This window comes from Meleagris gallopavo, chromosome 21, assembly GCF_905368555.1.
Source record: "Meleagris gallopavo chromosome 21, MGAL_WU_HG_1.1, whole genome shotgun sequence".
NCBI classification, from domain to species: Eukaryota; Metazoa; Chordata; class Aves; order Galliformes; family Phasianidae; genus Meleagris; species Meleagris gallopavo.
In genome coordinates, this window is record NC_139424.1 from 242,030 (window position 1) to 254,192 (window position 12,163).

The 12,163-nt window shown below is 43.3% G+C and overlaps 1 protein-coding gene across 2 annotated transcripts in view; it reads left to right on the plus strand.

Moving 5' to 3' along the window:
- Nucleotides 1-12,163, plus strand: part of BAZ1B (bromodomain adjacent to zinc finger domain 1B) — a 48,759-nt gene that overhangs the window by 12,190 nt on the left and 24,406 nt on the right. For both annotated transcript variants that reach the window (XM_085240556.1, XM_085240555.1), the window contains exons 7-10: nucleotides 1,672-3,364; nucleotides 6,699-6,837; nucleotides 7,301-7,431; nucleotides 10,179-10,290. In XM_085240556.1, coding sequence (XP_085096682.1) covers nucleotides 1,672-3,364; nucleotides 6,699-6,837; nucleotides 7,301-7,431; nucleotides 10,179-10,290 — 2,075 coding nt within the window. The remainder of the gene's footprint in view (nucleotides 1-1,671; nucleotides 3,365-6,698; nucleotides 6,838-7,300; nucleotides 7,432-10,178; nucleotides 10,291-12,163) is intronic.

Genomic DNA, 12,163 nt, shown 5'->3' on the forward strand with positions numbered 1-12,163 from the left:
TGCTTCTGGTATGGGGAAAAAACACCATCTTCCATGTGATTTGCAGAGGCCCCTAGCTTTGTGGTTAAGGATGGCACTTCCTGCAGTGTTTCCCACTCGGCATGGAGATTGAATTTTAAACCAAGAAATGGTTGGAGAACTTTTTAATCCTGTGTTCTGGCAAAATAGCTGTTGTATAACTGACAGTTTAATACACAGTATAAGTTGTGGATCCATTAACTTGTAGTTATGATAACTTGTTAACACTGGATGCCTTCAACAGAGAAGTCAACACAATTTTTCTTGAATGAATTATGTTTGGATAAGCAGATTCAGCTTCAGTGCCATCTTTAGTAAAAAAAAAAAGTCTCTAAACCGCTAATGAGGACTCTTAAATTGGAATAGTAAGGCCTGCAAGAGTGAGCATGTAGAGACCAGAAAATCTGATTATTTTTTTTTTGACAATCTTGATTGCATGTGTGTACTCTTTTTACCTAAGCCTGTTCTTATGAGTACCTTCTTAGAAGCTTCCATCTTTATCTATGATTACTACTGCAGAATTTTTATTACTACATGATTTGACTTTTCAGCTGCTATTTTCTGGTCATTTTATCCATAACCTAAATGTTGTCATATTCTTATATGTGTGTGATATTTGATTTTTCACTTATTGAAATGGCTTTCTGAATTCCTGAAACTGAATTGAGATGCTGAAATCAGTTTCTGACTCTGGGTTAAACTGTTCTATGCTGAAGATGTGCTGTCAGGTGGGTTATTTCAATAGCTTAAAAACAAACATATTCTATTACATGAATTCAGAATTGAATCTTTCCTCACTTTCATTTGTGACCTCATCCTTAAAGTGCAAATGTGGATCGTGAAACTTCCAGGCAGTTCAGAGGCAGGTCTCTGAATTGCTGTTAGCCATCACATCTGTGCTCTATCAGTTCTTACTTTTACTTTATGAGGTCAAGACTGGACCCTACAGGAAAGACCCTAAGAAATCTTGAAGTGAAACAGCTTCTGAAATTCACTGTTTGAGTAGAAACAGTGATTTTTATGTAGTGGAGTGGAAAGTGGAAAGCATTTAAAAATCTTTTCTTGTGTGTGTAGTATGTTGTTTTATGAAGTTAACATTTAACTTTCTGGAATGAGCTGCTAATCTCATAATCAACCTACTGACTGCTGTGCATTGTAATGAAAGCTATTGCAGAAGCCTTTGTTACCTTCAGGTACTGTGTGCTACTTGCCCGTGGGGAAAAAAATATGTAAAAGTTATCTAGATCCTTCATATACCTTCCAGTGTGTACAATCAATGAATATACAGGTGATATAGTTGTACAATTGTACAGTCAATGAACATACATATGATAGTATATCCAGGAGTTTGGCTGATGGAATTATTATACTAGAGTAGGAAAGAAGGACACTCACCCTACCCTGGACTTGCGTGATAGGCTCCAGTGGAGCGGATCTCCAGAGAGATCCTTCCCCACTGGCAGTCAGCTCTTAAGTGGCTCTGGGAGAGGTGCAGCCAGGCTCCACCCCTTCCTGCAGCACAGCAGAATTGCCTTCACCTGTGCTCCTCTGGCTGACTCACTACTCGCCTCAGGTAATCAATCAGAGGTTCAGGCTGTGATTCAACAGCCCCCAAAACAGTATTAATATAAAATCACTTTCTTTTAATCTTAGTATATGACTCTCAATCCCTCAACCAAGAGGAAGAGCTCTGGATCGCCTGACAGAAAACCTTCCAAGAAATCCAAAACTGATGGATCATCTTTGAGTCAGCCACTGAGCCCTACCTTGTGGTGTCACGTACATTTGGAGAAATCTATTATTGGCTCCCCACTGAAGATGAAAAACTCTAAGATCTCAAAGTGCCCTAAAGAGGAATTGGAAGAGATGATGAAAATCATGTCGCCTGGTAAACTTGATTCTGACTTTCACATTCCAAAGAGGAACCGACTGGGAAAGGGCAGCAACAAATCCTTGGACAAAAAGCAGAGAGGCAAAAGGGTTTTAAATGGGCAGAAAACATCTGGGAAATCAAAGTCTCCTGGGAAAGGCTTGAAGACCCCTAAGATGAAAATGAAACAAATGACGCTCCTGGACATGGCTAAAGGTACTACTAAGGTGTCCAGGACTCCCAGGAGCTCTGGAGGCACCCCTCGGTCTTCCAGCAAACCCCAGAAGCTGCCTCCTGCAGCACTGCATCTAATTGCCTACTACAAAGAAAACAAAGATCGTGAAGACAAAAAAAGTGCGCTCTCCTGCATCATCTCCAAAACAGCCAGGCTGCTCTCAAACGAGGATCGCGCCCGTCTCCCTGAGGATTTACGAGGACTGGTACAGAAGCGCTATGAGCTTCTAGAGCACAGGAAGAAGTTGGCCACCATGACAGAGGAGCAGCGGAAGGAGTATCTGAAGAAGAAAAGGGAAAAGCTGAAAGAGAAACTGAAGGAGAGAGCGAAAGAGCGTAAGGAGAAGGAGATGAAGGAAAAACTGGAAAAAAACAAAAGATTTGAGGACCAAGATCTCAAGGGGAAGAACTTGCCCACATTTAAACTGGTTGATACTCCAGAAGGGCTTCCTAATACGCTCTTTGGGGATGTTGCCATGGTGGTGGAATTCCTGAGCTGTTACTCAGGATTACTGATGCCAGATGCTCAGTATCCCATTACAGCAGTCTCCTTGATGGAAGCGCTCTGTGCAGAAAAGGGAGGCTTCCTTTACTTGAACCGGGTACTTGTCATTCTTCTGCAGACCCTGCTGCAGGATGAAATTGCTGAAGATTATGCTGAGCTCGGGATGAAGCTCTCTGAAATACCACTTACGTTGCATTCTGCATCTGAGTTGGTCCGCCTGTGCTTACGCAAGTCGGATGTACAGGAGGAAAGTGAGGTCTCAGATAATGTGGATGAAAGCAAGGATTCGGCGACTTTTGAAGATAATGAAGTACAAGATGAGTTTTTGGAGAAGCTGGAGACGTCGGAGTTCTTTGAGTTGACTCCTGAAGAGAAATTACAGATACTCGGGGCACTCTGCCACCGGATCCTGATGACCTACTCGGTGCAGGATCACGTAGAGGCCAAGCAGCAGGCCTCAGCTGAGCTGTGGAAGGAGCGGCTCGCTATCCTGAAGGAGGAGAATGACAAGAAGAGAGCAGAAAAACAGAAGCGGAAAGAAATGGTGGCCAAGAACAAGGAGAATGGGAAAGATGAAAATACAGTGGGGAGAAATGAGAAGAAAAAAAATGAGATTGTGAAAATTGAGCACCGGGTAGAATTAGAAGCTGATGATATGATCAGTGCTGTGAAAAGCAGACGCCTTCTTGCTATCCAAGCCAAGAAAGAAAGGGAGCAACAAGAAAGGCAAATGAGAGGTAAGAAAAATAAAGGAGAATTTCTGTGTTGGGGGTGGGGTGTAAGGCAGAGTAAGTTGATGGCAAAATTGACAGTCTTTCCAAAAACTTTATCTGCCTTTAGGGGATTTGCTTACAGGAAAAAGGAAAGATATAAATATTCTTACTTACAGGTTGGGGAAAGCTTTAGGTGTTTGTATGGTGGCTCAAAATCTGGAGTGTTAAAAGGTGATAACTAGTTTTACTTTTGTCTGTGAGCATCTTTTAAACAATACTTTCTAATTCTGACAGACAGGAAAGCTGGAGAACAGAAAAACTGTTTGGAGGACAGGAGAGGGGGGAGAAAAAAAAAACAGTGTCCAAACAGCTGTTGTTCTCTGATCTTCTGACTGCACAGGGAGGTTTCCTGGCTAATGGCTAGCTCCTGCAGATGCTCCACATGTGTTGTCGGATTGATGCTAGCAGAGCTCTCGGAGAAGGCTGTGGGCAACAAACTTTTGTTCATGGTTTCTCACCTTAAAGAAGTTGTAATGGAGTTGTATAAATACAGACTGTCTCCTTAAGACACTATAAATCATCAGTTACAGCACCGAACTTAAGATGCCTCTATTAGCTTTTTGCTAAGGAGTGTGGAATATGAAGAGCAAAACACTGCATTGTGCTTTTGGGTTTGTTTGGTGTTCTTTTGGTTGTTTTTTTTTGTAAACATGGGCAGATGGAAGTGGACAGCATAACCCCACCTGGGTTATTTCCTTTGTGAAATAGTTGAGGGATGAGGATCTTGCATGGAGTCTGGTTTATGTGACCTTAGCTGGAGTCTGGGAATATTTGTTCTAGGAAATCAAGGATAGGTAAATTATATGGAATATCCCAGGGCTCTGAAGGGATGCTGGACACAAGCATACCTTGAACTGAAAGTAATTAAACCTTTTAGATCTTCTGGTAAGGGATGCAAGTGTTACAAGTCTCACTAGAATCAATCCTCAATCTCAGTGTCAATTAAAAACTGATAACTGTTCACTTGATGCTCAGAGGGTGTTTGGTTGATGCTTGTTCACAGGTGTCACGCCTTGTGCTGCTTCCCCTGCAGATTGGTTTCTGTTTGACCAGGATTCTCTCACTGAGTACAGTACTAAAAAATCTCACTGATCTGGCTTAGATCTCTTACTCACAGATCGTAGACATTCTGAATGTTGTTGTGTTTTTTTGCTTTTTTTCTCTTGTGCTGTGAGCTATGATTTTTACCACCCATAATCTCTGGGTTTTCTGTATTTATATATATATATATGTATTTCATATAGTTAACCTCTTACTGACTGATTTTACTTTGGTTTTCCTATGGAGCATCTGGAACACTGTCTCACTAATGCAGAAAAACAGAATATCAGGTATCAAATATACTGCAGCTGGAAGGCTGCTTGGCCCTGGATCTTGTTGTGTTCCAGTTGTTTCATGGCAAATTTATGACTATTACTACAAAATGAAGCAATCCAGACTCTACTGCTGCTCGAGCTGCTTCATGTTGTTTTCACTTGGATAGTTTACGCTAGTTAGATGTGAAGGAAAAACAGTACTGTTCTGAAGAAGATAAGAGTGTGTGCTGGGGTAGCCTGATTCATTCCTCTGGAGTCCAGAAGAAAAACAAGCTCTCTCTGGCAGAGAAGGATACAGCCTTTTGTCGTGGTTTGACTTCATACTACTTCATTTCCATCAGCAAATCCAACATTTCAGTCATCCAGTACTACATTTACCTCCTCAGTGGTTGCTAGCAGACATAAAGGTACCCTCATAGTAGCAGAGTTCTTGGTTAGTGCTTATGGTGCAGTAGTTGGGGTGCAGGGTTAGTGGTGCTGAGCCAATCTGACCAGGGCTTCAGACTTTGGGAGGTTGTGTCATTGGAGCATGCGAAAAACAGAGCTTAGTTCTCACTGTGGTTATCATCTCAGCATGCTCCTTCCATCATCACAGGCTTTCTGTGGCTTTTGCATCCTGTCAGTTGCATTTACTTTTAATAATATGTCTTGGGGAAGTAAAGCAGTTGCAGACAAAACACCTGAGTGGATGAGCAGGTGGATGAGTGTGCACGTGTGTTGCAGCCCGAGGTGTCCTTGTTGCTGTTTGAGTCACATCTGTAGAGCTGCAAGCTCTAACTGCTTGAAAGTTAAGCCTATGAAGATTGCAACCAGTACTACTAAGACAGTCTCAGCTTTAACAGAAAAGAAAATAACAGGAGGACTCTCATGCTGCAGTTGGTGTGGTGCTGGTATGTTATTACATAAAAGCTGGTCAGTTGAGTTGGTGTAATAAATGGCGGGGTGTGTTTTTCAGCACATCTCATTAATCTGTTAGGATTGGTTACAGTGGCAGGACTTCAGAGACCAAGCACATACTTACCAATCAACTGTTACCAAAGCTATTTTAATACAGAAAATGGCTGCAAGAGAGTAGGTAGCAGCCCTGGGAAAGTTCTAGCAAGAAATTGGCTTTCTCTTTGAGTGAGCAGTTAGCATGCAACCTCTGCATGTTAGCCTTTGCCTGCTCCACAGCTCACCCCTTCCATATGCTCTCATTCCATCTGCTTCAAACTCTTTACAGCAAAGATAAGTCTTCATTATTTGGTTCTTTTTATATAAGGCTAAAAGCCTTCAAATTTTCTCAATGCAAAAGAATATTTCCCACAATCTTGTGTTTGTTTTAACATTTCTCCACAGGGTGGCATATCTGGGAAAGAACAAAATGTTAAGACTTACTCATGGCTGCGAGATGCTTGTGTCTAGAGGAGGCTTCTGTTGTGCTGCATCTGTTTGCTCAGTATGTGGACTTGTAGGAACACCATTCTTCATAGCTGCAGATGTGGAGATGCAGGTGCCCATTGGCCATGCTCACCTCTATCATGTTCTTGCTGCTCTGCTCTCAGCCTTAGAGCTGACTAGAACAGAATTCCTTGTTCTATATTGTGCTGTAGTTAAAGAAAGATCTTTTATTCTGTTATGTGGAATTGCATAGCAATAGTTATATAGTAATAGTCAGCTTTATTGACTTATAAGGAACAATAATGAGGAATGTTTTCTCCAGTCTATTCTTATCCAAACTTCTTGATAATTTTTTTCTGTAGTGGTGGGTGGAAGATGATGTGAAGGGTGGATGGCTAAAGCAGTCTTAACCAAAGTTACCAATAAATGATTTTTTTTTCCTACCTGACCAAGTGGAATGAAGGATGATACTCGTGTGTGTGTGTATATATATATGTGTGTATGTATATACATATATATATATATATGCATATATATGTGTGTGTGTGTATATATATATGCAATAAAAGAAAGCTGACTCTTCTACACACTAATTCCAACAGTGAGAATGGAGAAGGAAGCAGAGGAAGAAAGAATCCGGAAGCATAAAGCTGCAGCTGAGAAGACGTTCCAGGATGGGATTGCCAAAGCCAAGCTTGTGATGCGCAGAACCCCAGTTGGCACTGACCGCAATCACAACAGGTAGGAAAGGAAATGACCCCGTGCTGCTGGCTCTCCTCCCTCCCATAGGAGCCTTAGCAGATAACAGCTTCCAAGAAGTGGTTGATGTGGAGGGTACTCTGTCTGCACTGAAGTTTGGAGGAGAGCAGAAATAGTTTGTGTGTATAGAATGTGGTAGTTTTCACTGATTTATGTAGTTGGCCTTCTGGAGGTCACAGCCCACTAGTCAGCAGAGCTTCAAGTGCTCCCATCAGTGCTCAGGAGTCCAATTATTGTCTTCTCCCTCTTTGTTTCACAGGAGTGCTCTCAGAATGAATTTTAATAAGAGCTTTTCCAGTTTCTCAACTAAATGTATAGATGCATCCAGATTTTGATTCTGAGAACAGATATTCCCTCACATGCAAGTAAAGATTTGAGTGTGACAGACACCAAACAGGTAACAGTGGCTACTAATGTGTGTGTGTGTGTGTGCCTTGCCCTGCAGGTATTGGCTGTTCTCGGATGAGGTCCCTGGCTTGTTCATTGAGAAAGGTTGGGTACATGACAGTATAGACTACAGATTCATCCTTCCTCATCAGAAAAAAGAAGAAGCCAGAAAAGACTACAGCTTAGGAGGTATGATCAGCCAGCCACTCTGTGGTTCTTTCCTCTGTTGGTGTCTGACTGTTAGGATGGATTTATGAACTTAAGGGAGAATTGGCCAGTCTTTGTGGGAGTCCTCTGATCTCAACCTGCTGTACACCCAGGGCAACCCTTACATGGGAGAGTTTGTTCGTTATGGTCTCCCTGCTGCGGATTTTGAGATTGCAGTGTAGCACATAAGCACCATGGGATATGATCATCTCTCTTAAAAGCAGTCAGTATCAGCTACAGAGTAACTGCTTTGCTTTAGTTTGTACCTGTTTATTTGCCACATGCCAAACTTCTTGGCAAGCTAAGCTCCATCAATGACAAAACTCCTGCTTGCCACAGAGGACAAACATACTGCTTTTGCTCTGTGCCTGGGAAGCTCATGGAATAGATATTCCTGTGCCTGACCCATCAGGTTGCTTTCTGTCATGAACTAGCAGTATTAGTGGAAAAAGGAGGGGCAACTGATGCCCTCTACTTGGATATCTGCAAAGTCTTTGGCATAGTCACACAACATCCTTATCTGTAAAAGGGAAAGATACGGATTTGAAAGGGTGGATTAGGAAGTGGTTAGGTGTGGTAGGTTCTGGTCAGCAGCTCTGTGTCCAGCTGGAGGCCAGTCATGAGTGATATTCATGCTCCTCAGTATGTTTATCAATGATGTAAGGAATGGGATTGAGTGTATCCTCAGCAAGTTTACAAACACCACCAACCTCAATGGTGTAATTGACACAATAGAGTAATTAAGGTTGGAAAAGTCCTCTAAGACCATCTAGTCTGACCGTGGTATCGATGATATCAACCTATCATCACCATGCCACAAAGCCCCATCCCTCAGTGCCATATTTCTGCAGTTTTTGGAAGCTCCACCGCCTCCCTGGGTAGCCTGTTCCAGTGCATTTCCTCTCTCTTTTGAAGAAGAAATTATTCCTAGTATCCAGTCTCAGTGTCCTGTGGTGTGCCAGAAGGCTATAATTTCTTGTCCTACTGCTGTTACCTGGGAGCGGAGGCCCTTGTCATACCTGTCAGGATGCTGTTGGCCTTCTTGGCCGCCTGGGCAAGGTGTTCATGTTGGCTGCTTCATGTTCAGCCTGCTATTGACTAATACATTTAGATCCTTTTCCTCTATACATCTTTCCAGTCACTCTGCCCAAAGCCTGTAGCATTGCATGGGACCGAAGTGCTGGAACCTGTACTTGGTCTTATTGAAGCTCATCACATTGACCTTAGCTGTCTATAAAGATATTAATCAGATCCGGCCCCAGTGCTGATTCCTGGGGAGCTCCACTGATGACTGGCTCTGGGCTTAGTCCTGCAGCGGAGTTTTACTCAGCGAAGTGTGCACCTGTCCCAGCAACAGGCTGCAGCTTCCCCAGCAAAATGCTGTGGGAGACACCATCAAAAGCTTTACTAAATTCTGAGTAGTCTGTGCTGACAGCCTTTCTCTCATCTACCAGGCTGTAGAACAAAGTCAGGCTGGTTGGGCAGGACCTGCCCGAACTGGCTGGGCCCGATCTCTGGTTTTTCTGCATGTCCCTCATGATAATACTCAAGGCAGTGTGCTCTCTGACCTTCCCTGATACCAAGATCAGGCTGTAGTTCCTCAGACAGTTCTGAGAAATTGGCTCACCTGGACCAAATGAGGTTCAACAAGGAAAAGTGCACGGTGCTGTACCATGGCAATGCCAGGTATGTGTTCAGACTGGGGGAAGAACTCCTTGAGAACAGCCCTGCAGAGAAGGACTTGGGGTTCTGGAGGAGGGAAAGCTGAGCTGAGCCAGCAGCGTGCAGCCCAGAAAGCCGCCAGCAGCCTGGGCTGCATCAGCAGAGGGGTGGCAGTGGGCAGGGAGGGGACTGTCCCCGTCTGCTCTGCCCTCGTGAGGCCCCACCTGGAGTCCTGCGCCCAGGCCTGGGGCCCCCAGCACAAGAAAGACGTGGGGCTGTTGGAGCGGGTCCAGAGGAGGGCACGAGGGTGCTCAGAGGGCTGGAGCACCTCTGCTGTGGAGCCGGGCTGAGGGAGCTGGGGGTGTTCTGCCTGGAGAAGAGAGGAGAGCTCACTGCAGCCTTCCAGTATAAAGGGAATTTGTACTTAGGGGAAAGGTCTGACTTTATACGTGGTCTGACAGTGATGAAACAAGGGGGAGTGGCTTTAAATTAAAAGATGGGAGATCTACGTTAGATGTGAGGAAGAAATTGTTTACCCAGAGGTGGTGAGGCCCTGGCTCTCCGCCTAGAGCTGCAGGCTCTCCGCCTAGAGCTGCAGGCTCTCCGCCTAGAGCTGCAGGCTCTCCGCCTAGAGCTGCAGGCTCTCCGCCTAGAGCTGCAGGCTCTCCATCTCTGGAGGTACTCAAGCCGTGGATGTGGCTCTGGGCAGCTTGAGCTGGTAGGGGACAACCAGACCATGGCAGGGATTGGGACTGGATACGTTCTAAGGTTCCTTCCATGCCATTCTACGGTTCTGTGAAATGGTTGAAATGCTTTTCTTAATTTAATGTATGTGCTTTATAATGCAATAATATTTTCTTAAAGAATTGTTCATCTTTGTGCTTCTGTAAATGCAAGTACTGTGGGCTTTAGCAAAGTAACTGTGGATTGCTTTTCTCTACCAAATGCACTGTTGGTACAGGTGTTGATTGGAAATACTTAACTGCAGGTAGGTTAGTTCTTACAAAATAAAGTATGTCTGAGAAGAAGCATGAATAAGAATTTGAGCTTGTGCTTTTCTTTTCCAGACAAGCGGAAGAGCACAGCCGCCGATGGCAGAATGAGTGCGCTTCACAGGTCTGCATGTGCTGCAGACCTCCCTGCAGAGACCACTGCGCCCAAGCAGGGACAGAACTTATGGTAATATGTGCTTTATAGCTGCAAAATACTCAAAGCGTAGAGGTCAAGGAAACTGTATGGAGAAATCACTTAATAGGTCCTACTATGTACCCAGTCCTCTTCCAGTATTTAACTGCTGAATTAGTTTATAGGCCTGCCAGACCTCTGATAGTACTAGCAGCGAACAGTGAATGGCAGCTGATCCAAGGGACTGTAGAAACATTCTGTTTAATCAAACTTAAAGCCAATCTAAATTAACACTCCTTTGTTGTATCAATTTTATGTATTTTATAATCAGGAGAATTGTTATTTGAAAAGATTTGCTGTGTTTTTTGTTAATTCTATTTTCAGTATTGGCAAGTTGTATTTTTGAACAAGAATCTGGGGGAGCAGTGACTTATCTGATTGTCTAGGTTTTTGCTCATGGCTCATCTTAACAGGCTTGAACTGTGGCTCATGGAGTCCTTCAGCACATGAAATAGCTATTATACAGCTGTGCATATTGCTATCTTTGGAGCCATGCGTATAGGCTGCTTGTTCTTGTATCATGTAAGATGTGCAGAGCAGTCCCCCAGCTCCTTCTTTCTTACTAGGTTTCACAGCAAGCTGGGAGTCTGCGTTTCTTCTCCTATAACACCACTATGTGGAATTGTTTTTTGTTGCTACTGATGATTATTACAGCTTAGCAAAATATTCTTACATGTGGACAGCCAGTTATTCCTTTAATACTTCCTAATGTCAAGCAGTAGCCACCAACATCTTCAAAATGAATCAATCACATGTAAGCAGTCCATCTTTGAGCATGTTTGACCTGCTCCATTGACTGGTTCTATCAGTGTCTTTAATCTTCAGAGAAAGTCGATGTCAAGTGTTGCATTGAATGGAAAGGAGAAGTTAGCATTGTCCCCATGACAGAAGAAAAAATGACTCCAGCTATACCTACCAAATTACTTGTGAAGGACTTTGTTTATCCATAACCCTGAAAAGTAACTCACAAAGTACTGACACCTGCAGCTCCTTTGTAAGCAGTGTCTTTTTTCCCCAGAGTTTTCTCCTGCTGAGAAGTAGAATTACTCCATCTTCACAAAATATCACTAGTTTGTGATTTGAGCTCCAAAGTGTAGTTCCACTGCTGCTGCAAGTCAGAAATCCTTTACCAAAGGTGTTCCTCCTCTCCCATCAAGAACTGTTGGGGAGACTGACGTTTGTGGACATCTTCGTAATTTGCTTCCCTTTCCTTTCGTTGTTAGAGGGTTGTAGGAAATAGCAAAGATTCCCCTGCGTACCTTCACTCTGTCTAGTATTGCAGTGGGAGATCTCTACCTCATTTCCTGTCTAGATCATTGCACATCTTGTTATGTGGCCAAAATTCAGGAAATAAGTTATTCTTAGAGCATGGGTGCTAAACAAGAGGTTGTAGACTGTATGATTTGCAAGAAAGTTCTCTCAGCTCTTCCTTAACTGCCTCTTACTATTATATAGCAGAGATGGAAATACATGTTCCAGTAGAAGGACAAACTATGAAAGAAAAGCCATAGCTTAAGCTACTAGTGCACATTGCTATGAATTCAAGGTAATATAGAGTCAGATTAGATAAGTTGTGTAATACAGAACCCCTGTAAGTTGTCATTCTAGGCTGAGTTTGAAAAAGCACAGCATTTCAGACAGCACTGCTGAATTTCTCAATCAGATTGGCAATTTTTGCTGACGTACTGAGAGGATCGGAGTTGTTACAAGGCTTAAAAGTGCTTCGTGGAGTCAGGAGAAGCAGCTTCAGGAACCAGGTGTTCTCTAGCCTCAGGGCAGAATTATATTCTACTTTTGAAGAGCAGCTTTGTAAGAAGTGACAAGAATACTGAATCTCAGCATACTGTGGTGTTTAAAAAAGAACAAA